This window comes from Peromyscus eremicus, chromosome 4 (genome assembly GCF_949786415.1).
Source record: "Peromyscus eremicus chromosome 4, PerEre_H2_v1, whole genome shotgun sequence".
In the NCBI taxonomy this organism is placed as follows: Eukaryota; Metazoa; Chordata; class Mammalia; order Rodentia; family Cricetidae; genus Peromyscus; species Peromyscus eremicus.
The window spans coordinates 139122870-139148132 of record NC_081419.1 but is presented as its reverse complement, the minus strand read 5'-3'; the positions used below and the strand labels follow the sequence as shown (position 1 = coordinate 139148132).

General features: G+C 49.7%; 1 protein-coding gene across 1 annotated transcript in view; it reads right to left on the bottom strand.

Moving 5' to 3' along the window:
* Positions 1-25263, bottom strand: part of Eya2 (EYA transcriptional coactivator and phosphatase 2) — a 106952-nt gene that overhangs the window by 41777 nt on the left and 39912 nt on the right. The window contains exons 5-8 of the mRNA XM_059259773.1: positions 23250-23317; positions 20807-20984; positions 9528-9670; positions 2631-2714 (exon numbers count right to left, since the gene is read on the bottom strand). Of these exons, the coding sequence (XP_059115756.1) occupies positions 2631-2714; positions 9528-9670; positions 20807-20984; positions 23250-23317 (473 nt within the window). The remainder of the gene's footprint in view (positions 1-2630; positions 2715-9527; positions 9671-20806; positions 20985-23249; positions 23318-25263) is intronic.

Genomic DNA, 25263 nt, shown 5'->3' with positions numbered 1-25263 from the left:
GAGAAATGAGGACATTCAGAGATTACACAAGAAGGCAGATGAGCCTGAGCCTGGGTCCGACCTCTCTCTGGGTGATCTTACTTCCTCTGAGTTTCAGTTTCTCCTTCAAATGATGGAGACTGATTGCATATGGTGGTTTTGGGGTCCTTCCAGCTCTGACCTACTACAGCCTGGTAGTTCTAGGGCACTGAAACCCAGAGAGCCCCATTTCTGGGAGAGTCAGGGCAGGCAGGGCCATGGGCCTGGAGAACGCTGTCCCTAAGGGCAGCGCTGTTGGGTTCCTGCTGATTGCTGTCACAGGGGAATTCTGGCTTGCCAGATTCCCTCATTTTTCAAGAAGGGCTGGAAATCTGGACTTTTCTGGTCTGTACAATTGCCTGATTTTTAAATGTTGGCGATAAATTCACTTTTTTTTAAGTACTCTAGAGGCCAAACAAAAATATCTGCAGGCTGAATTTGGCTAGTGGCCACCAGTCAGGAATGTCTGTTTTGACACTATCTTCCTTCTCTCCTCCCTCCTCCCCTCCCTCCTCCTCTCCCTCCCCTCCCTCCTCCCCTCCCTCCCTGCTTCCTGCAAACAATTACTTAATGCCTGCTAAGTGGGAGGCTATGTTCTGTGACCGCATATGAAGCAATGAACAAGACAGAAATGGGAATCCTGGTCCTCCAGAGGTCAGGCATCCTAGGACATCACCCTGACTCACTCATCCAACAAAGGCTCACTGAGCAAGCCTGTCCCCTGGACCACGCTGGGTTAGGAAGGTGAGAAATGCTCATGGTTTCTTGTCTTCAGAGCCCTGTGTCCACAAAGGAGGCATGCATGAAGTATGGAATTATGGTAGAAGTGCAACATGCTTCTCTAGGGAGAGATGCATAGATGGACATGGTTAGGACGGAGCCCGTGAAGAAGGTGACATCAACTACAAGAACTGAAGCTGGGCACAGTGGCACACATCTGCTGTCACAGCTGCTTGGGAGGCTGAGAGGAGTGGGTGGGAAAGCAGAGGTTCAGCTGAAGGTGGTGACTGGGCTGAGGGAGTGACGCTGGGGACTGGTGGCTGGCATTGAGGAATGACATGGGCCAAGGCCATGGGACCCAGAACGGAGTGCTAGGTGGGTCCTTTCCTCGAGGGGCCTCTCGATGTAGCTTAAGACACCGAGGGGACACACATAGGAGGGATGACTTCTTCTGGGCCCACAGAGTCTCACCCAATGTATGTTCAGTGTGTGCTTCTGTGTGTGTGTGTGTGTGTGTATGTGTGTGACACTGCACTGAGTGGATGAACACCCACACAATGGCCCTGGGGAAGAGTGTACCTGCTAGTTTTGGCCCTAGGGGAGGGCATGTGCTTGCTGTGGCTGCTGAGCCCGCCCACTAATGTCAGTACCACTCTTCTTGCTGGCACTCGCCTAAGCTTCACAGGGCCTGAAAACGCAAGCCGCTGTCCCTGCCACACATATTAATGGTGTGTCTATGGGCAGGAGATTTCTGCACCCCCGACACCATTTTTATATCCGGCACAGCATTGTGGCAGACAATAAATCTACCCTGTTAATCACACCTCCAGCTTGTTATAGCCTCCATAAAAACCGCAAGCAGCTGGGAAAGCCATGAGGTGATGTCAAGTCCAGCACACTAAGCAGAAACAAAAGGGTTTCCCAGGCCTGGTGAGTCTCTTTCTCTACCCACGCTGGAAGCAGCTGCCCCCGACTCTCACCTCTGAGTGGACGGCTACTACGTTTTCCTCTTAGGTAGCACATTCAGCCCCTACAAATCGCCCTGAAGAGATGGTTCGTCTGTGGTCTGTAAGTCCACAGCAGGCTGTGGAGACGGCTCAGTAACACGCTCCCACATACACACAAGGCCCTGAGTCCAGATCCTCGACACCTGGGTAAAAGCCAGGCCGGTGGTGTGCACCTGCAACCCCAGGGCGGGGAGCAGAGGCAGGGTCCTGGGGTTTGCTGGCCAGCCAGTCTCATCAAATCAGTGAGTTCCAGGTTCAGAGAGAGACCCTCACCTCAACAGATGTGGGGACAATCAGAGGAAGCTACCCACCATCAACCTCTGGCCTCCACACGTCTGTGTCACAGTCCAGATAACTGGGGAGTAGGAAAGCACTTCGCCCCATTTTCTAGCTTACTATGCGTCTGGCTGTGGTGTACCACACCCTTCAAGGAAGCAGACCCCCAAGGACTTTGGTAATCACAGACACTGATGACTTCATGTGTTGGAAGCAAATTCGTGAGATGGCAGATAGGAAATTGATGAAATTCTCACACACCGAAGGAACATTTCATAGTGTTAATCCTGGGCTGACCCAAAGGGGTGGTTCTGGGTTTCTTGTGAGCAGCCCCCATGATTCCCAGGAGAAGCAGCCTGGGCACACAGTCACATTTGGCTGAGTGGGCAAAGGCACCTGCTGCCAAGCCTGATGACGATGACGTGGGCTCAGTTTCCGAGACTCACATGTGGAAGGTGAGAACTGACTTCCCCAGGCTGTTCTCTGACCTTCAGCCTTACAGCACCATGCATGTTCACACCCAGACACACAGATGTGTACACAATAAGCAAATAAATAAAGGTGATTCCTTTTTTAAGAAAAGAGAGAAAGACAAAAACGGATCCCTACCTTCCCGTATCTGGATGCAAACGTCCCCGTGAGCAGAGAGTGGAAAATAATGATTGTCTCGTCCAGGTCCCAGACGAACACCCGCTGTGACAAAAAAGAGGAAGAGAAGATGGAGTCACTTACGTCTGACTTGCTCTCTGCAGATCTCAATCTTCTTGGAGAAGTCTTGAGACACATTAAGTCATAAAACAGGTGGCCCACACTGTTCCCTGAGCCGCCGCCGAACCCCAACTGTGTCAAGGGTACTGTCGTGGCCAATATCTGGACTCCTACCAGCCCCACCCATTCTGGAACCTAGAGGTCTTCACATAAAAACTCAAAAAAGGAGGCTTCTGGGCCAAGCCAGCGCTTGAAGAAACCTTAAGTCTCGCTTGACAATGTGAGCTACTACCAAGTGACCGTTCACATAAGCCCGGTTACTTCTAGATGTTTCTGTTTGTAGCAAATTTGACTCCGCAACTCTAAATAACCCAGGGGCAGCTTTCCTCACAGACCTGCCAAGAAGCTGACAATTTCTTTTGACTCCATCGTAATCTTCCATGTTTACAAATGGAACCGTGGCATTTCTTCCCTGGTCTAAGACAGAGGACCAAGCGGGCAACGGGAGTGTGTGTGTCCTTACCTCATCTCTGTCTCTGTTCTCAGCAGCCATTGGTTTTACTTTTCCATGGTCAGAGTGAGCAAACCAATCTGAACGTTTAGTTTCAGAACTATAAATGTCTTCTACATGTGGAGTTTTTAAAAAGACCCTTATTATATATGAGTGATGTATGTGTAGGTGTGTGTACCTGTGTGTGTATGTGTGTGTGTGTGAGTGTGTGTGTGTGTGTGTAGGTCAGAGGCCGCCTCTGTGGAGTCAGTTCTCTCCTATTTTTACGGGGTTCCAGGAAGCCCACTCATGGTATTAGTCTTCTCAGAAAGTAAGTGCCTTTACTCACTGAGCTGTCTGTTCTCTGGGCCCTAACTGGTGATTTAAATGTCGATAACTAGGAGCTACTTACATTTTTTGATTATTGTTCGCCATTAAAGACAAGAAACACATCTATCCAACCTCATAGCTCCTGATCCACTTTGAGGAGAACACGCCTACCATCAAGGTCACGTGTCTCCCTGTCCATCTTTCATTCTCCTGCATGCATCCTGATTCCAATAATCTCAGTGTGTTCCCAGATGAGTCTCACCTGCCCACAGAACTCGTTGTCTCTGGTGGACCTTATTCATTGCTTTGTCTTTCTCTTTCTTGGTGTGTTGTGCCTTCACTACAATCTCAGATTTAGTCACAGCCCTTATCCTGAGAGTAGCGTCTTTAGGGATGGGATGGGGTATCACCCCTGGGCTCCCTGAGAGCGTGATCCTTAGAATTCCATCCCATGTGTTTCTGAGTGGGATCCACTGTTCCCTGGACTCTAAGTCTCTCCCTTTCTCAATTTTCTGCCTAGTTTTACCTGAGTGCCTCCTTAAGTCGAGTCTTCTGAAGGGATGTGTGGAGAGCAACTTTCCTAAATTTTAGCGAATCTGTTATTTATATTTTCTCTGGGTACAGAATTCTCCTTAGAAGACAATGTTCTCCAGATCTTGGACATGATCCCTCACTGCTCTCTGAGCCCAGAGTCATAACAGGTCTGACGTTCGGCTGGCCCAGTCCTCGCAGACTTGACTTTCCCCACCCACGTTTGCATTTGTGTATGGGGGTGCACACACATGTAGAGGCCACACGTCCACCAGGCATGTTCCTCTGTGACTCCCCTTTTTGTTTTTCAAGCCAGGCTCTCTCACTGAATCTGGAGCTTACTGACGGGCCAGGCCGACTGGTCATCAAAGCGCTGGGGTCTTCCAGCACTAGGGTCACAAAAGTACACAGCCACGCTCAGGTTCTTAAGTGGGTGCTGGAGATCCGAACCCAGGTCCTCATGCCTACACAGCGGGCACTGTACCTTCTGTCCTAGGTTTTATTCTTAGATTGACCCAACCTAGAGTCGGCCACCTGGGAAGAGGGAACCTCAGCTGAAGAACTGCCTTTGTGAGACTGGCGTGTGGACATGTCCATGAGAGATTGTCTTGACTGAGGATTGATGCAGGTGAGCCCAGACCACCGTGGGTGGCACCATTCCTAGGCAGGTGGGCTTTGCCTGTATAAGAAGGCTAGCTGAGCAAGAGCCATTGAACAAGCCAGTAAACAGTATTCCTCCATAGTTTCTACCCCTGCTTCCTGCTTTGAGTTCCTGTCCTGACTTCCCTCAGTGAAGTCTAAGCCAAATAAACTCCTTCCTCCCCTAAGTTGCTCAGTCATCACGTTTATTATTATTATTATTATTATTATTATTATTATTATTATTATTATTATTGTTGTTATTATTAGAGACAGTCTGTGTAGCCATGGTTGTCCTGGAACTCACTCTGTAGACCAGGCTGGCCTCGAACTCAGAGATCTGCCTGCCTCTGCCTCCTGAGTGCTGGGATTAAAGGTGTGTGCCACCGCCGCCCGGTGCTCATCATGTTTATAACAGCAACAGGAGACAAAGTACAGCACCCACTGAGCCATCTCCTCGGTCCTGAGTGTATTTCTTACTATGGGCCATACAGGCCATATAGAAAAGGTTGGGAAACAATCACTTTTGAAGAGGCTTTTTGAATTTCAAATGTGTCAATCTTAATTCATTGAACTCAATGTCTTGAATCAATTTAACTGAGAAGTTTTAATTATGGAGTTAAAAAGCAATTTGTGAATGTCTTCAGATCCATGCAGTCTTTTAACTTACCCACCGAACCCTCAAGCAGCCCTGCACCCCATCTCCTCACCTCACTGACCCCCAGCCTGAAGTCCTCGTGGAGGAACTCCTGGGGACATTTTGCAGCTCCCTATCCATGGCTACGACAACTCGCACCTGAGTGGATCCCTAACTACCCCAGGGAGATCTGAGATTTAAATTGGGGTCTCAAAAAAAGCCACAGTCTCATCTTTGGGGACTGTTAGTAGTCAAGCGGCCTGAGGGGAAGAGAAGGCCCATTGCGGATGGAGATAGGCTCAATACTTCCCCAGGACTTGGCTTCAGTGAGAGTAGGGAGAGGCTGGAGCAGTCTGAGGAGCACTGTATGGGGGCAGGACCATTGAAAAGGCACAGGTGTGTGGGGGGCTTTTAGCTCCTTCACAGGAGAGGAGAGAGGCCCAACCTCTCTCCTTGTCCCATTTCCCAGGCTGATCCCATCACCTCTCTGATGCTCCACTGTCCTGCTGTCCACTGCCATTGAGTCCTAAGAGGGTTCTGCACCCTTCAGAGAAATTCTGCTTTTACACGTCAGCCAGCTCAAGCTGGTTCCTGGCACCCGTAGCCTAAGGGTTTCAGCTAACACACCTCAGAACTGCCACTTCAGCACAGGCCTCTCTCCTGGGCTTCTGTCATTTATGAAACTGCCGAAGACTTAAGAGGTGTGAGCACGCCTGCTGACATTAAACTCCGAAGGAATGCACGGCTCACACCTTGGTGCCCGTTCTCCCACGCTGGTCCTTTAGGATGGAGAAGCAGGTGTTTCCAGAATGTTGCCCTGTGAACCCCACTTCCATGTCGCGGCCCTCCCATCCCCCTCTCCAGTGTCTCTCTCTACTCCCACCATTCTCATCAAGAGCAGAAGCTGCAGCAGGTGAGCGCAGAGTTCTCCAGAATGGAGTATCAACGCCTGTACTACTCTGTGCATTTTCAAGCTGGTGGAGACATGCAGGGAAGCGGGAGGGAGGCAGGCCACAGACAACAGGAGCCGTTTTGAAAAGACCCAAACCTAGTTCAGTTCAGTGAGAAGGGGCAGATTTAAGATGGAGGGGAAGCTGGGCACAGTGGTACTTGCTTATAATCCCAGCACCAGGGAGGCTGAGGTAGGTAGGAGGATTTGAAGTTTGAGGTCAGCCTGGGCTTTGTAGCAGGGCCCTGTCTCAAGCCCTACCCCATTCAAAAAAAGAATACAAGCACGCAATGGGAAGCTAAGGCAGGAGGATCATCGGCCAGCCTGGGCTACACAGCTGGATATACGTAGCATTCCTTTGGACTCGAAGCTATTTGGGAGGTTGAGGGAGGAGGATGGCTTGAACTCAGGACTTTGAGACCATTCTGGGCAACATAGTGAGAGCCCATTTCAAAGTAAAGGGGTGGGGACTGAGGGAGGGGAGGATAGAACGCCTCAGGCTGAGGGCAGTCCTTTCAGCAGGGGGAGCTCTCCTTGGCAGAGACCTAGAGTGCATAGTTTGCTAAGACTAATAGAAGGGATAAGAGTGAAGTCCACAGGACAACGCTTTCCAGGACGGAACAGCACAGCCACAAGCCACCGTTAAATCTGCACCAGTGGGACACGTGGTACCAGGTACGTCAGCAATGGGTGCTCCTGTCCTGTGTCCCCCAGGTCTTCTGATAAGGGCATCCTCGTCCCCCACGCCATAGGGTGTCAATCAAGGGACACACTCAAGTGAGCCTTGAGTCTGACCTTGGGTCAAGTAGTGCTGCGTTCTCAAACAGCCTGCTCTTTGGTGGAACAGCACGTGAAAGACCCTGGTCGTTCCCTGGGTTTTGTATTTCTTTAATCTTTGGTTCTTCGTGTGTGTGTGTGTGTGTGTGTGTGTGTGTGTGTGTGTGTGTGCATGTGCACGTACAGATGTGTGTTCATGCATGTGGAGGCTGGCTATCAAAGTCCAATGTCTTCCTTGATTGATTTTTTGAGAGATCTCTCATTGAATCTGGAGATCACTGATTGGCTGGAATATCTGGTCATCAAACTCCAGGGATCTGCCTGCTTCTGCTCTGCCCCAAGGCTGCCCTTCTCCAGCCTGGCTTATTACATGGGGGCGGGGGGGTTCAAACTCAGGTCCTTGAGAACCAAGCTTTTTACTGGCTGAGCCATCCCTCCCGGCTCCACCTGGTTGTTGCAGCCTCCTCTCCCTTTCCTTCCTTTCCTGTAGCTTCTGTGGTTTTGGTTTTTGCCACCAAAGACTGGTGGCTGGTGCTCCAGTGTCCTTAAGATCAAGAGTGGTTTCCATGGCCGGTGCACAGTATGGCACCAAGCAAGCAGCTGACCTCTTACCGGGTCACACAGAGGATGGCAGCAGCATCCAAGCTGAAGGGCAGTGGCTGCACATCTGTGTCCTCAGACCACGCAAACCCTAATGTGGAGGCCCACAGAGGTTTCCTAGTGAGATTTGGATGATTGCTTTACCCAGCAGGGCTGCGTAAGAGGATGATTGGACCATAGGCCTGGGTACCAGGTGTTTGGAAGGGTCTACACTTGGTTGTATCTAGCAGCGGGAGGTCTTTTGCCTTGCCCCTTGGCATTGTTATAAAAAGCCCTTTTGAATGAAGTTCTGGGCTGGTGGATAAGGATCCAGGCCATCCTGAAGCTATCCTGTGTTTCTATCTATTTCTCTCCCCTCTATTCTTCTATCTAAATCTCTTATCCCTCTCTCCTCAAGAATACCCTGGGGGTAAAAGGTAGGGGCAGGTCCCCCACACCCTAAGATTCTCATATGTTTCTAGGAGTGGGGGCGGGGCTCAATAATGAAGTGGGATCTCTACCAGCCTGATGGGATGTGGATGCAGGGTCAAAGTCACATTGATTTTTCTTTTGTTTTGTTTTGGGTCTTTCAAGACAGAATTTCTCTGTGTAACAGCTCTAGCTGTCCTGGATCTCGCTCTGTAGACCAGGATGGCCTCAAACTCACAGAGATCTGCCTGCCTCTGCCTCCTGAGTACCGGGATTAAAGGTGTGTGCTACCATGCTTGGCCAGGTCACATTGATTTGAGGGAATGACAGAGATGCAGGGGTCTGAGTTTGTGGTTGTTCTGTGAGGGGCTCAGGCAGGAGACAGTGGTGCCATGTCATGTTTCACATGCTTGGCACACATCCCATCTTAGTTGATACTACTCAAGGCCCAAAGCATACGACAGCTAACCAACAGGGCAGTGGAGACCCCTGAACTTGCTTGCTTTCTTTCCCGTGTATGCAGTGGTCTAAAGCACACGGCAGCTAGCCAGCAGAGCAGTGTGGACCCCTGAACTTGCTTCCTTCCCCGGGTATGCGGTGGTCACTTGGGTCTGTCTCAATGGCAGTCACGAGGCCTGGGTCCCCACTGTCTTCCCCATGCAGACTGGTTCAAGGAAGATTTCCACATCTGACAAGTGCCAGCGTGCCCTTCAGGTCAGCCTCTTCAGCTCTGGTTGCGCACTGGAACCACTGGGACCTGGAGTCCCCACATCGGGAGTGTGGGGTACAGCCGGTGTGCTGCTTGAGTGTGAAGGTCCCTCCCAGCTCTGCAGATGCTTCTGTGCCCAGGATGGGGATCTCCCTGCCTGAGCCACTAGGGCCACATGGAGGATGTAGACCTTGAGCCTCCCCAAGGTTGGGACAAGCCAGATTTCCTAAACTGCCTCCACCTATGGTCACTCGGTCTGGGATGGGACCTGGCACTGGTCTTTACAAACTGTCCCCACCACTGAACTCCAGTTGAAGACCCTGCCCATCATCTTCCTTACCAGGAGCTCTCAGGGTAAGCCCCCTCTGGGGTTCAGCAGGCTAAGGGGCTTGTTACACATGCCACTTCTCTGTCTTGCTCAGGACCTATGGAATTGGAGCTTCTGAGAGGGCCCCATGGTCCCCTGGGGCACTCGAATGTCACTGAGGTGTGAGAAGCATGGTCCATGCTGGCTCTTAGGCTGTCCTTCCCCAGATTAGTTACCCAGCAGGACTCTATGCCGCCAACCTGATTCTTCTGGGTTTATACCCCCGGGAAGTGGAGCTGTCTGTCACTGGGTTGTGCTTACAAAGTGCAACTGACCAAAGGCTTGGGGAGCCTTGGCCTTCAGCAGTGACTCAGGCTACAGACAGAGATCAGCGTCTCCCCCATTAGACACCCCTGGTTACCTCGATCTCATTGTCGCCTGCCGGGGAAGGGTCACTACTCCTCTTTGACCGGCCGCGGAGCTTCCCATCCGAGGCCCGATGGGGCCGGTCTGTGTCGCCCTCTTTTGCTGGCGTGGAGGGCCCGTTGTGTGTGCTGTAGTCACCTGGGGAATGACAGAGGATGATACACAGGTCAGAAACTTGGCCGGGTGTCTCTTCCTGGGAAATACGGCACCAGCCCCATCACCGGACCCAACCCCCAGCAGGAAACCCCGAAGAAAGCACTGCAGGTCAAGATTATAAGATTAAACTGCTGGTCACTGCCATCTGCTGTGAAACAATCTTTGTACACTGTGAACATTTGTTGCTCTCATTGGTCTAAGAGAAGGCTGAATGGCCAATAGCTGGGCAGATAGAGGTTAGGTGGGACTTGTGGACAAAAAGAGAGCGTGGGGAAGAAGAAAGGCAGGGTTGCCAGGAGACACAGAGGGAGCAAGACATGCTGGAGGATAGGTAAATCCACAAGCCATGTGGTAATATGTAGAGTAATAGAAACAGTTTAATTTAAGTTGAAAGAGCTAGTTAGCAACAAGCCTAAGCTATGGCCGAGCTTTTATAATTAATAAGAAGCCTCCATGTGGTTATTTGGGAGCTGGCTGGTGGGACAGAAAATTTTAACTACAGCCATCTGTGCTATTTATGACCTTCTCTCAGTCAATAGTCATCTGTGAGACATGCTCTGTTTCAGGTTCTGGGCCCTTTCTAGAGGCTCAAGCACTCAAAAACTCTAGCAAAGGCTGGGGGCACAATTCAGCTGGTAAAGCAGCTGCTGTGTGGGCATGAGGACCTGACTTTGATTCCAGAGGGTGATCCCAGTGTCGGGGAGACGGAGATTGGTAGAGCCTCAGAGCTGGTTGGCCAGCTACTCCTGCTTAATTAGTGAGTTCCAGGCCAAGAGAGACTTTGTCTCAAAGGAGGTGGAGGGTGACATTTTAGAGGGTGACACCTGAGATTGTCATCTGGTTTCTACACACAAATGCATGCAGGGTGTTGTGTAGTGGTAGGGGTGTTACAAAAGAGGTCTGTAAGGAAGGCTTCCTAAGTGAGGGAGTATCTGCTCAAAGATCTAGAAGAAGCAACTTCAGGCAGCTCTGACTACAGTGAACAGCCCACACTAATGGCTTGAGGACTCCTAGGCAGACAGAAGGATGAAAATGCATGCCCACAGGGAGGTGATCTTCCAGCACTTCCACCCCAGGCTCATGCTTTGGGGGCTTGATCCCCAGAGTGCTGATGGTGGGACTTGTCAAAGGTGGAGCCTTGTGGGAGGTCCTCAGATTAACTGGGGACACACTCTGAAAGGTCCTGGGTGCCCCCAGAACTGTGAACTAGATAAACCTCTCCTTTAAAAAGTTGGCCACTCTCTGGGATTGCATCATGGCAACATAAAAACACGGCCTCATATATCTATCTAGTTTCAAGAGAGGCTCCAGAGACACATGGGTATATGTGGCTTCGTGAGGGGGCTGAACCTGTCTGGGGTCCCTGCAAATTAATGGCAAGATTTGGGCCTGTTCTTGTGAGTATAACATCAGAACTGTGGACCCACTTGGACCCTCAGAGAACATCCCAGCCTATTCCTCACTCCTCAGTTGCTTGTTTTAGCTTCTAAATATGTCCTGCAGATGCCAGCTCTCCTTCGGGTCTCAGGTCACTGTGGGAGGGAGGGTCAGCTTTTTCTAAATGTATTTGGGAATGATCTGGGTTCTTTCTTCTACCCTGAAAAGACTGTTTTCCTTCAAAACCCAGGGACTCAACTTGGTTTAATATTTATAAAGCTCCTTAGTAGACTAAGGAACACAAAAGGAAAAGCAGTGTGATGTGAGATATGAGGGTGCCGAGCATTTTCTCACAAGCCAGCATTTTTGGGGCACAGCATTGAACACTCCCAGCATGGAGTCAGAAACAGCTTTCTTCAGGAGGAAGAATTTCTTCTCAGCTCAGATACTTGATTAAAGCAGTAAGAGGGGACATTTTAGCTGGTCCTCATGGTACAGATGTAATCTCAGCTACTTGGGAGGCTGAGGCAGGAGGATCAAAAGTTCAAGACTGTCCTCAGCTACAGAGTGAGTTCAAGGTCAGCAATGTAGTGAGACTTTGTCTCAAAATAAAAAGTGGAAAAGAGGGCTGGGGCTGGGGCTGTAGCTCAGCGGTAGAACACTTGCCTAGCATGCTCAAGATCCAGGCTTCGCTCCCTACTACTGAAAATCAGTAGACATCTTTGTTGTAATATTGGCTCATGGATGTCTGCAGATCTTTTGAAGCCATGCAGTTTTAGTTTGGTTAAAATGAAACCAGCACTGATGGGGGTGATTTGAACAATACAAGTATGTTACTTTAAAAAAAATTAAAAATTGTGTGTGTGTGTGTGTGTGTGTGTGTGTGTGTGTGTGTGTGTGTACAGGTATGTATGTATGTATGTGCACATGAGTGCAGGCTCCCTTAGAGACCACAAGGGGGAGACAGATCCCTGGAGCTTGAATTTCAGGTAGTTGTGAGCCACCCAAAATGGGTGCTGGGAACTGAACTCATGTCCTCTGCAAGAACAGTGTGCCCTTTTGACCGCTGAGGCATCTCTCCAGCTCCAGTGTTCCAGAGGCTGGGAAGTTTGAGGTTAAGGGCCAGCTGGTCCAGTTCCCAGTGAAGTCTCTGGGCTTTGCTGTATCTTCCACAGGTGTGAGAGAGATCTGCTTTCTTACCTGTTCTTACAGAGACATTAACCCTACGGGCTCCATCTTCCTGACTCAGTTACCTCCTAAAGCCCTACCTCCAAGCATCACCCCACTGACGATGAGGGAGCTGACAGGTGACTTCTGTCTGGGGATGGATAAACATTCAGGCACCAGATGTCGCTGAGGCGAAGCCCTGTCTCGCTCTCCTTGTTGGCAAGTTTTCGAAGTGTTAAGCACTTCTGCACCTTCAACTTGCAAATATTGTAAATTATATTAATTAAATTCCAATTTTAAGCCATTTTTTTGCATCCTTAGGATAAAACCCTAATCAATAAAAGTTTAGGTTTGGCTTACTGTGGTTCCTTTAGAAGTCTCTCTGTTTATGAAGTGTGTGGCCTGGGTTTTTTTTTTTTTATCATGCCCTTGCCCCGGTTCAGCATTGGGCTAGTGATGCTCTCGGAGGGGGCCTCAGGAAAGTATGGCTTTAATTTTCTTGGAAATTTGTGTAGAATCAGGAGTTCTTACTAAAGCTTTCAGTAGAATTAACTAGCAAAGCCATCTGGGGCTGGTGTTTTCTTTGTGGTTTCTGTTTTCCTTTGAGACAGGGTCTCATGTAGCCCAAGCTGGAGCAGATTTCACTATGTAGGCAAGGATGGCTTTGAACTCCTGATCTTCCTGCCTCCCACTGCCCAGCCCTGAGATTAGTGTGCACCATTACACCTGGTTTTATGTGGTACTGGTGATGGAACCCAGCTCTTCATGCACTCTAGGCATGTACTTTACCAACAGTGTCACAGCCCCAGCTCTGCGTTTTGATCTTCAACAACAACAATAATAATAAAAATATTAGTTTGTTCACTGGGTACACGCCTGTGTAGGGAACCACTTTCTTCTTGTGTTAGCCAGATATTTCTGTCTTACAGGGAATCCATATTTGATCTAAGTTGTCAACTCAGGCACCATCATGATGATGTCAGTTCTCTCCTACGTGGTCATTTTACGCCCCACCCCCTTCTTCTGTTTTCAGCTTTCACTGATTTCCCCCCTGGTCTCTTATTTCTGTATCTCTGCTTACTTTGGGTTTAATATGTCTTCTTTTGTGAGTTTCTTAAGATAGATGAGCTCTTGGGGCTGGAGAGAAGGCTCAGTGGTTAAGAGCACTGGCAGCTCTTCTAGAGGACCCAGGTTCAATTCCCAGCACCTACGTGATGCTCACAAACATCTGTAATTCCAGCTACAGGGTATCTCATGCCCTCTCTGGCCTCCATGGGCACTGCACACATGTGGTATGCATACATAGAAAGGCAGACAAACACTTGTATGCACAAAATAAAAATAAATATTTTTTAAAAATTACAAAGATGAGATGTTCTTTCTGTAATCCCCTTTTTCTTTGTTTTTTTTCCCCCCAAATACTATTTTATTAATTATTTGGGAATTTCATACAATGCCCCCTGATCACACTTACTTCCCATTCCTCCCAGGCCCACCCTCCCACCCTGGTGCCCATCCCCCCACCCCCAGAAGGCCAAGCAAACACCAAGTCTAATTTCTGTTGTCCATACGCTCACTGGACCGTGGTCAAACTCCCAGTGGCCAGGCCCTTAGAGTCCTTCCCCACCCCTCCGCCAGAAGCCACCAACCGTGAAGAGCTACACTTCACCACCTTTACCACGGGTTTAAAAGGACTTTCTTCCATAGCTTCCTGTCTGGACGGCTTCTGTTTTTGAGAGTCAGGGGAGAGGTTGTCACAGAAGCCTTCAGTGTCTCTAACACTCAATTATGAGTCTGCAGTCACCGATACAACTGTGAAAGAAGCTTCCTCACTCATAGCAGCAGCGGCAGCATGAATCATGAACTTCCACATGGCCTCCAGCCACAGCGCAGGCTACGGACATCAGCATGGCCTCCAGCCACAGCACAGGCCACAGACATCAGCATGGCCTCCAGCCACAGCACAGGCCACGAACATCAGCATGGTCTCCAGCCACAGCACAGGCCATGGACATCAGCATGGCCTCCAGCCACAGTACAGGCCATAGACATCAGCATGGTCTCCAGCCACAGCACAGGCCATGGACATCAGCATGATCTCTAGCAACAGCACAGACCACAGACGTCAGCATGGCCTCCAGCCACAGCACAGGCCACGGACATCAGCATGGCCTCCAGCCACAGCACAGGCCACGGACATCAGCATGGCCTCCAGCCACAGCACAGGCCACGGACATCAGCATGGCCTCCAGCCACAGCACAGGGCACGGACATCAGCATGGCCTCCAGCCACAGTACAGGCCATAGACATCAGCATGGTCTCCAGCCACAGCACAGGCCACGGACATCAGCATGATCTCTAGCAACAGCACAGACCACAGACGTCAGCATGGCCTCCAGCCACAGCACAGGGCACGGACATCAGCATGGCCTCCAGCCATAGCACAGGGCACGGACATCAGCATGGCCTCTGTCAGCAACAAGGACCACAGACATCAATACAGCCAGTGGTGGCAGCACAGACCATGGAAGTCTTTCCAGGAGACTTGATCCAGAAAACGAACCGTTCTTCATCTCTGGATATCTCGCTTTGTCGATGGGGTGAAGCGAGCCGGTGGTGGCCCGAGCCTCCCGCTGTGGGTGACGCTGCGGTCCTTTGTGCGTCATGCTCCCATCCCTGCTGCCACGGCATCTCTAGTCCCTTTCTCTCCTCCAAGCTGCGTCAGTCTTCTATCTTTTTTCCAGTTCCATGAAACCACTTTTTAAAAGCATCGTCCCATGAGACCTGGCTTTTTAAAGTTGTTCCGGAGATATCGAGCGCTCTGTAGGTTCACCCTCCATCGCCGTCTCCCCTCAAAGCCTCCATGGGTCTCTGAGGTTCCTCGGAGCACCCCGTAGCCTGCGGGTGCTGGTGATGCCTCCATCTTTACACGATCCCTTTCTTCTCTTCTGACAGTCATTTGCTGCTAAAAATTCCCCTTCGCTGTTTTAATGACATTCCATAAATTTTGATATGCTGTGTTTTTATTTTCATTCATCTCAAAGTACTTTTAAATTTCCTTTTGGTTTCCTCTTTGACCTCCAAGTTACCTAGAAGTGTGTTATTGAGTTTCCAAACGATTGAGAAATTTCCAGACATACTTGTTATTTATTACTGATTTAATTCTATGCTGCCAGAGGACGGGCTTTCTGTCTTGAATGCTAACTTAACTGGAACTTGCTTTCTGGTCCAGATTGTGAGTCTATCTCGGTAAATGCCCCAGATGCTGCTGGGGACACATGCTGCTGAGACATGCTGTACAGACGTCTGTTATCACAGTCATTCTCTTCCATCCCACATTCCGAGCTTTCTTCTCCAGAGAAAATGACCATGAACAGCTCCTTTGCCTTTTTCCAGAAACTTCCTATGCAAACACAGACTTTGAGCTACACTTCTATTTAAGAAAACTTTGGGGACACATTTCATGAATAGTTTTTTTTCCCCATGTAGATGAGGTAAGACACAGTCTCACTCTGTGGTTGTCTGGCCTGGAACTCAGTATGTAACTCAGGTCAGACTTGAACTCATGGCAATCCCCCTGCCTCAGTCTCCTAGGTGCTGAGATCTCAGGTGTGAGTGAGACACCATGCCTGGATTTTCATATGTGGTTCTTTTACTTCTCTCTACCTATAATAGCAGTTCAAAGAGGGCCACTTGGACAGATATCATTGCATCTTTTTCAGAGCTGCATAATATGCCTCTGGTAGATGTATCACCTTTTACCTAACTTGGGTCCTGCTGAGTACTACCACTTTGTTTCTAGTCTTTTGCTCTGATAACTGCAATAAGGATTCTTTTCCTTAAGTGTTTATATTTATGTGAGAGTTGTCTTTAGGATAATTTCTTAGTTGTACAATAGTTGGGTTAAAGAATACATGCATTTCTAAGTTTGTTAGGTGTTATCTGATTGCAGAGAAAAACCTTAAACCTCTTCTTGAGAGCTTGATGTTCTCTCACTGGCTAAGCAGGGTAGTTTAAGAAGTTAAAAAACAACCTCCCAACTTCTTTTGGGTAATTTGTAACACATTAAACAACGGAAAGGAGTTTTTAAGCAGTGACCGGTGGTGCCTGTTCTCTTGGGTCTGGACAGGGGTTCAGACAACACCCTGCTTAGCAGGCTGCCCAGCGTCCTCTGCACAGATGTTCATGCTTGTCAGAGAAGTGTGTCCTTCAATGTGGCTGGGGGTGGAGGCAAGGCTCAGAGCTGGTGGGATCTGTCAATCAAACCACTGGAATAGCAGGAAACACCAGGCACCCTAGACAGTTTCAAAAGTGGAGTTCTGAAGAACACACTAAATGTCTGTGTGTGCACACATACGTGTGTGCATGTGTGTGCATGTTTGTGCACATGTCTGTGCACATGTATGTACACATGTGTGTGCACACAGGCTAAATGCTCTTCCTGTGCAACAGATACTGGGGAAAGAGGCTGGGCACCTCAGTTAGAGGTGACAGTTTCTGAGGCCATTAGACTACAAACTTTTGGAATATTTATTTATTTCTTGTGCATGAGTGTTTGCCTGTATGTATATCTGTGCATCCCATGTATGTCTGGTGCACTCAGAGGTCAGAAGAGGGCATCAGATCCCCTGGGACTAGAGTTACTAATGATTGTGAGCCACAGTTTGGGTGGTGGAAACTGAACTCAGGACCTCTGGAAGAGCAGCCAATGCTCTTAACCACTGAGCCATCTCTCCAGTCCTGTGATGCCATTAAAATAATTTTATATGAGCTTGTGAGTCACAGTAAAAGCATCCCAGCCACTTATTATTTATTTATTCTTTATACCTGAGGCCATTTATTTATTATTTATAATTTATTATATCTGAGGACGAGGGATAAACGAGAAATGGGGGACAGTGAAGGGACACTTTAGATATATGAGTCCCGTGTTTGCTCCTGGTGGAGCCCAGAGATAGCCTGGCCATATAATCCAAATCCCCAGGAAGGGCACTGTGTGAGTCAGGTTCACCCTGGTCTCTGGACCCACTGGTCCATCTCCCGGTAGCTCGTCTCCATCCCAATTTCCCATCAGCCCCTGCCTTCTCTCCTTTGTTGAAACCAGTGCGCAGAGGCTACATTCAGAGAACCAGGATGCCAAAGATAGTCCGAGCTCAGGGAGAGGAATTTACTGGACTCCATGTTCTTTCTCCAAAGAAAATGAAGTTGCTAAGCGTGAAGGAACTGTGTGTTCGGTAAATATTCTGGGACAAAACTACGAAGATCAGCCCCACACTCCTTTGAAAGCTGACTTCGAAATGCTTGACTAGGTGTCTCTATTTGTCTTTGGAACAGGGATAAAGAGCTCCTCAGGGAAGGAACATGCAGATCTGGACCCACAGCCACACCAAGAGCCCAGGGAGAGGGGGCAGGGTTCCCCACAGCTTCTTTCCCACCCTTGTCTTAAGCAAGGAATAGCTAGTAATGAATGTCCACACGGCATTGGGCTGCCAAGTTTCCACCAAGCCCGAGAACACCAGTAGACCCAGAAAAGAGCCAGAAGGATGAATTTAAGGCAGGGTGGGGAAGCAGGAACATGGAGAATTCAGGGTCATCCTTGGCTACATACTGAATTCAAGGACAGCCTGGGCTACATGAGAGAGACCCTGTCTCAAATAAGACAAAACAACAAAAGAATGAGACTGTATGCTGGGTGCACCTGTGACCCCAGCACCTGTGACCTCAGCACCTATGACCCCAGCACCTGGGACCCCAGCACCTGGGACCCCAGCACCTGGACCCCAGCACCTGAGACCCCAGCACCTGAGACCCTAGCACCTGTGACCCCAGCACCTGGACCCCAGGACCTGTGATCCCAGCACCTGGACCCCAGCACCTGAGACCCCAGCATCTGTGACCCCAGCACCTGGGAGACACCTGGTTTGCAGAATAGCTTAGCAATCTGGGACCTCCTCCTGTCCCAAGCTTCACACATGCTCCTTAACAGACAAAGCAACCTGCCACTCCACCTCAAAACCCCCTAGTAACTCCCTTTTGTGGTCAGACACATCCTGGAACTGGGGGCAGTGGGCTGCTCCAATTTGGACTAGTTTTGGGTACACACACCATAAGGCAAACTGTCCTCTGAGTGACCTTTTAGGGAAAATCTTCTATTTACCATCTTATGCCTATGCATGATTGGGCATGCATATGATTAAGCGAGATGCATCATGGGAAAGGATATCTGCAGCAAACCAAGGTTTATATAATCCAGGCCTGTCAGTCAAAACAGAAAGTCACCCACATTCTGCCCCGAGCAACCAACTCCTCCTCCTCTGGGACCCACAAAAGGAAACCCCAGAAGTAACCTGGGGCTCTCGAGCAACCTGCCAGAGCCCACCACTCCCCTGCACTGTGTCTGCGCTGGGCTTTTGCTTTGCCCCGAATAAAACCCTTGTGGTTTTGCTATTTCTGTGCACTTCATGACTTCTATGAACAAGACACCAAGAACCTGGGAACACCTGGTCCAGACAGCAACCTCTGGTAATAGGTGGGAGCCTGCAGCAGGAGGATTGCAAGTTTGAAGCCAGCCTGGGCGGTATAGCTCACAGCTGAGGTGGGACCCAGGTCAGGCGAGAGGATATCTCCTCGGCCTTCTGGTTCTGGGGTTCTGGGTTCCCTTGCCCCTCCCCCTTCCTCTTAATCTATTGGTTCTGGTAGGGCTGACCCAACTCTGGCTCCAGCTGTGGGCCAAGACCCAGATCCATATCTGCCATCCCAGCACTGTATCTGAGCCACAGAGACTGGCTGCAGGACGCACATGTGACTAAGCTAGCCAGTGAGAGCACTCCAGGGCTCTGGCGGAAGTGTTTAGAAAGGAGAGACATTGCTTTGTGGTGGTTGGTGTAGCAGGCAGGATGAAGACCTGAGATCAGAGGCCAAGGCTCAGCAATTTGTCAGGACACCCCTGAAGCTGTGCTGATCCCCAACACTGTGGTTACACCTTCCTTCCTTCCTTCCTTCCTTCCTTCCTCCCTCCCTCCCTCCCTCCCTCCCTCCCTTCCTTCCTGTCTGTCTTCTGGAGCCTAAGTCCTGTGCAATACAAGGGTTCCTTAAAACTGTGGTGCCTCAGAGATAAATGTGCCTCAGGGCTGTGTAAGCGTTCTAGAAAGCTGAGGCCTGTGAGTCACAGCAGCCAAACTTCCTCAGAGATTGGATTCCAGAGGGCCTCTGGCTTGCTGCTAGGCAGATTTATCTTATTATTTAGTATGTGTGTGTGCAGTGCCCGCAGAGTCCAGAAGATGGCGTCAGATCTCTTGGGACTGGGATTAACCGCAGTTGTGAGGCACCCAAGGTGGGTGCTGAGAACAAGCTGGGCCCTCTGCAAGAGCAGCAAGTGCCCTTCACAGCTGACCCATCTCTTGAGCTCCCCCACCCTCCATCAGTCCTGCCCGCTGTGCACTTTGGAAGACATCTCAATCGTGCATGGCCAAAGAGTAGCTCGGCACAGAAGATGAAACCCTGTGGACCTGGGTTCGAGGTCCAGCACCACGGTTACTAGTCAGTTACCTGTTACTGTGTGGAAGGGAGTGGAGCCAGGGCTGAGAAACCCCTTTCTTGTGAGGATGGTGGCAACTTACTCCAATCTGCAAATGTATCTGTGTGACTATTTGATTCTGGTCTACAAAGACCAAATGGACAGCGTCCTGGGGCTGAAGAGATGGCTCAGTGGCTAACGCACTTGCTGTTCTCACAGAGATCTGGGTTCAGGTCCCAGCACACACATGGCACATCATAACCATCTGTAGCTCCAGTTTCACGCCAGCAAAACATACATATATGTAAAAAATAAAAATAAATAAATCTTAAAAAAAACCCAACTCCAGAGCCCTTTATAGGTGTTTAAACTAAGGAGTGCCTGGAAAACATCAGGTGTGTGGTGGTATTGTGTTCCCCAAAATACTGTGCACCCTAATAAACTTATCTAGGGTCAGAGACAGAACAGCCACTGGATACAAAGGCTAGAAAATGGTGGCACTCACGCCTTTAATCCTAGCATTCCAGAGACAGAAATCCCTCTGGATCTCTGTGAGTTCAAGGCCACACTGGAAACAGCCAGGCATGGTGACACACGCCTTTAATCCCAAGAAACGAGCCTTTAATCCCAGGGAGTGGTGGTAGAAAGCAGAAAGGTATATAAGGCGTGAGGACCAGAAACTAGAAGCATTTAGCTGGTTAAGCTTCAGGCTTTCGAGCAGCAGTTCAGCTGAGAGTCATTGGGATGAGGACACAGAGGCTTCCAGTCTGAGGAAACAAGATCAGCTGAGAAGTTGGCCAGGTGAGGTTAGCTGTGGTTTGTTCTGTCTCTCTGACCATCCAGTGTTCACCCCAATACCTGGTCTGGGTTTGATCTTATTACAAAGAACTTTTTAAGATTCATGCTACAAGGTGCTTAATAAATGCATGTTCCTGAGGGCAGAGAGGGCAATGCAAGTGTGCGCTTTTTTTGGACCACAGCTCACAGATCTCCTTCACACGGGCGCTCAGACCCTCAGACCACGGGCACAAATGACAGCAAAGGTGAGCGGACTTACCGGCCAGTGACTCAGAACTCTGGTTGGGGACACTGTGAGGAGCCTCCTGGAGGACATAGGTGGACGTGGAGAGGGGCGAGGAGCAGAGGCTGCTGGCGGGGACGTAGGGAGGGTTGTAGGATGGGCTGAAATACTGGGGGTACTGGTTCTGTGGGAAGCCGGGGTAGGAGGGGTAATCCTGGCAAGAGAAAAACAGACAAGGATTGAGTGAGGAGATGCTTTCTCTTCAGAGTAAACATCGGCCATCCAGACCATTGCCATTTGGTTTCCCCTAAGTGGAATCTGACCCAAGAGCCAAGTGCAATAGTGCAGGCTGAAAGTAGAGGAGATGCAGGAGAAGGAGGGATGGGCCACAGCGTGGAAACGGCAGGATGGCCCACACCGGGAAGACGGAGGTGCTGGGACTCCCCACTCACACTTGCTTCTCCCAAGGGGTGGGAGCTGCGATGTGGACATGCTGAGTCTAGCCATCTCTAAAACAGCTCCCGGGGCTGGGAGTGGGGATCAGGGATGGAGGGGGGACCTCCCTGACACTCCCTGCCTGCCCTACACACTGGTTGTAGAGAAAATCCCAAGTTCAAGGACTTGAGCGCTTGCAGATAGAGGTTGGTTGATGGCCCTAAAGAACAGGAGTGTGGCTTTGACGGTCTCTTGGTCAATGCTGTGTCTCCTGCAGGAGAACTTCAAAGACGTTGTGTGACCAATGAAGGGAGCACAGACATGGGGTGGGGAATGTTTCAGGCACAATTTGGGGACCAAGGCACAAATGCAACAGCCCCTACAATATCAGGGGTCCAGAATATTCCTCATTAGGAAATGCCAGTCAGCCTGCATCAAGTTCAGCAGGGTGGTTCTGCCCCCAGCCCCAGCCATCATTGTTTCAAACACTCTGCTCAGAGTCACAATCATCACCCTCATCACCTCTACCACCGTTATCACCATCACCATCATCATAACTACCACCACCACCATTACCTTCTCCATCATCAAAACCACAAGACCACAGTAACTACCACCACTACCATGATTACCATCACCACCATCACCATCACCATCACCATCCTCACCATCTCCATCATATTCACCATCACCCTATCACCACTACCATGATTACCACCACCACCACCACCACCACCACCACCACCACCACCACCACCATTATCATTACCGTCAGTGATCACCATCAGCAAGTTCTCACAAGGAACTCAGAAAGTTCTATGCCCTGGGCCCCAGCTCATATCTGCTACGTCAGAATTTCTGGGGAGTCTGAATTTGTGACAGGGTCTTAGAGTGAAATGGACAGATACCTAGACTTAAAAGTTGCTCCTTGCACTTCCGTGTGTTAGAAACACATGGACTTTTGGTTTTGAAGGAATTTCAGATTTATAGGAAGTATATAAAAGAGGGTCCTTTAGCAAGTTCCCCTAAAAGTCCTGGAGATCAGACCCAGGGCCTCAAGCATGCTGGCAGAGCTACACACTCTACCTCCGGAAGGCTAATTTCTTTCTTTTTTTCTTTTTAAAAATGATTTATTTATTCTTATTTTATGTGCATTGGTGTTTTGCCTGCATGTATGTCTGCGTGAAAGCATTGGGTCCCCTGGAACTGGAATTACAAACAGTTGTGAGCTGCCATATGGGTGCCGGGAATCGAACTAGGGTCTTCTGAAAGAGCAGCCAGTGCTCTTAACCACTGAGCCATCTCTCCAGCCCCTGTAGGCTAATTCTTTAAAAAAATTTATATGTATGTGTATGTGTCTGTATGGGTGTATGCCACATGCATGCAGGTGCCCACAGAGACCAGAAGAAGGTGCCAGGTCCCCTAGAGCTGTAGTTACAGGCAGCTGTGAGCCGCCTGGGGTGAGTACTGAGAACCAAACTCCAGTCTTCCACTATTCCTAACCACTGAGCCATCTCTCCAGGCCCCAGATAATTTTTTCTTTAGGCTGTCTGAGACAAAGTCTCATGTAGCTCAGGATGGCCTTGAACACACAACATAGCTGAGGATGACCCTGAATGCCTGGTCCTCATGCCTCACCCTCCTGATTGCTGGCTGACAGGTGTGCACCACCACATCCACCTCTTTTCTAGGCTGATTCTTCATGGACTCCAGGGAAACCAAGGGAATTATACAGTGCATTCCAAGGAGCAATGCTGAAGCCCCCATTGGAGGCAGAGGGAGCAGGATGTGTTGTCCAGAGAAAGCACACACACTGTGCTCACAGCCCACATTCAAGAACTCCTGACATCTTGGGGATCTTGTAATTTTATTTCTAGTGGTCTTTTGTACACTATGACCCGTGGAATCCCCAGACCCGGGCAGGGTTAAGAGGCCATGTTTCCAGTGGGGACTGTGTGTGTGAGGTGGCTCTGTTGTGCACCTTGAGTTAAGGGGAACACTGAAAGGAAGAACGGAGAAGAGAATTGGCAGGCGCCATGTCTACCTGGTGCATGCTCCCAAATCCGGCCGTGTTGGTCAGTCCGTTGGTGCCTTGGTAGAGCCCTGAGGTGCCTGCAGAAGGACAGGACAGGTTAGGACCCCATCAGGGAGGGCTTGGGGGAGGAGTGTAGCAAAAGATGTGGCCCTCAGGCCTGGGGTGGGGAGGACAGAACCTGTGACCTGGAGCCGAGTCTCCCTGGCCCCCGTTTAGTAAACGAGGAAAAGAATGCGTTTGGAGGGATTAAGGAGAGCAGTAAAGGTGACCCTGCACACAGCGGTGTCAGCCCAGCCTACTGTGGTTTCTGGAGCTTTGTTTTATTCTAGTGCATAGTGTCAGGCTCAGTGGTAAGTGCTTTTACCTGCTGAGCCATCGTGGTGACCCTGGTAACTTCTTTTTGGTTTGTTTTTTGTTTTTTTTTGAGACAGAGATTCTCTGTGTAGCCCTGGCTGTCCTGGAACTCAATTTGTAGACCAGGCTAGCCTCAAACTCACAGAGATCCACCTGCTTCTGCCTCCCAAGTGCTGGGATTACGCTCAGCCCAAAACTATTTTTTCTAAACTGTGGTAAAAATTATGGAACATAATACCACTTTATCCAGTTTAAAGTGTACAATAAGGGGCATTAAATGCATTTATATTGTGTGTCACCATCATAACATCCATCACTAAGGCTTTTCTAGAACATTCTAGAAAATCTCCAGAATCTTGTAAAATTGGAACCCTGTGCATTAGAGAAACGCGTCATGGCACAGCCCTTGGCAACTGCCATTCTGTTTGCCTATATGGATCCAGTTGGTTCAGGAATCTCACGGAAGTAGAATCATCCAGTATTTGTCTTTTTGTGATGATATCTCCCTTCCTCCTCATGTCAGTCTTGAGAAGGCACAATCACCGTTCTCATTTTCTCTGTGGAGAAGGGCAGGCTGAGGACTGTGGCCTGTGCAGGGTCCCAGGGCTGACAGGCTGTGCACCTGGGAAAATCTTTATTCATTCCCCACTTCAAGCAAACAGATCCTGTGGTGTGGGGTACACCAACCCGAAGTGTAAGGGATGTCTCCTCGGGGCCAGCAGAGGCCAGAGTGGCACAACATTCTCCAAGCTGTTTCACAAAAAGCTGCCAGCCCAGATAGCTCCATCCAGAGACCCTGTCCTTCAGGCATGCAGGGCAAAGAGGCATCCACAAGCCGCAGAGAACTCCAGAGCTGTTCTAGAAGTTCTACCCCCAGAACCAGAATGGGGGAGGGGCGAGTCAAGGGGAAGGAAGGGAATCCAACTGTGGCAGGCTGAAGCGATTCCAGTGGCCCTCTCCCAGGCTCTGAGAGCCACCGAGCACACAGTGGGTCCTCTGTTAATCTGCTGCCAGCTGCTAGCAACTACTTAAACAGGATTCCTAACTGTGTGAAACGTGCACTTCCCAAGTCAAGTCTGTCCAATAGACCCTACTCTGATCTCAGGCCAACGCCAGGAAAGAGGAGCCTCTAGTATGCTTAACAAAAGCCAGGGTTAAAACTTGAAGGGAGGAGCAGGCAGATCTCTGTGAGTTCAAGGCCAGCCTGGCCTAGAAACCGAGTTCCAGAACAGCCACAGTTATACAATGAAATCCTGTCTCGAAACAAACAAACAAACAACCCCTCCCTCCAAAAAAAGCCTTGAAGTGAGGAATACTGAGGAGGTAGATGAGAGCTAAGCTCTGGGAAGGATAACCAGGCCAGCACCCTCAAGTCTGCCTGCCTCCCATGGAGGCCCCCTGCAAGGCCCTCTGAGGAGCCATACACAAGGCATCATTGCCTTTTCCCATAGTGAACTTTAGGTGGAGTTGTATCTAATACAACATGGTAACAGACTGAATTGTGGGTAAGTACAGTTCTAAGAAAGCTTCAGCCTATTACAGGAAGGAGACTAACCAAGACCAACCCAGAGGAGGGGCATCATGGCACACCCAAGGCCAGACACTGGAGGCAGCCCCCAGCCTCTGCCATAGGCTCTGCCTGCCCTTCATGAGGGTGAGCTAGCTTTCT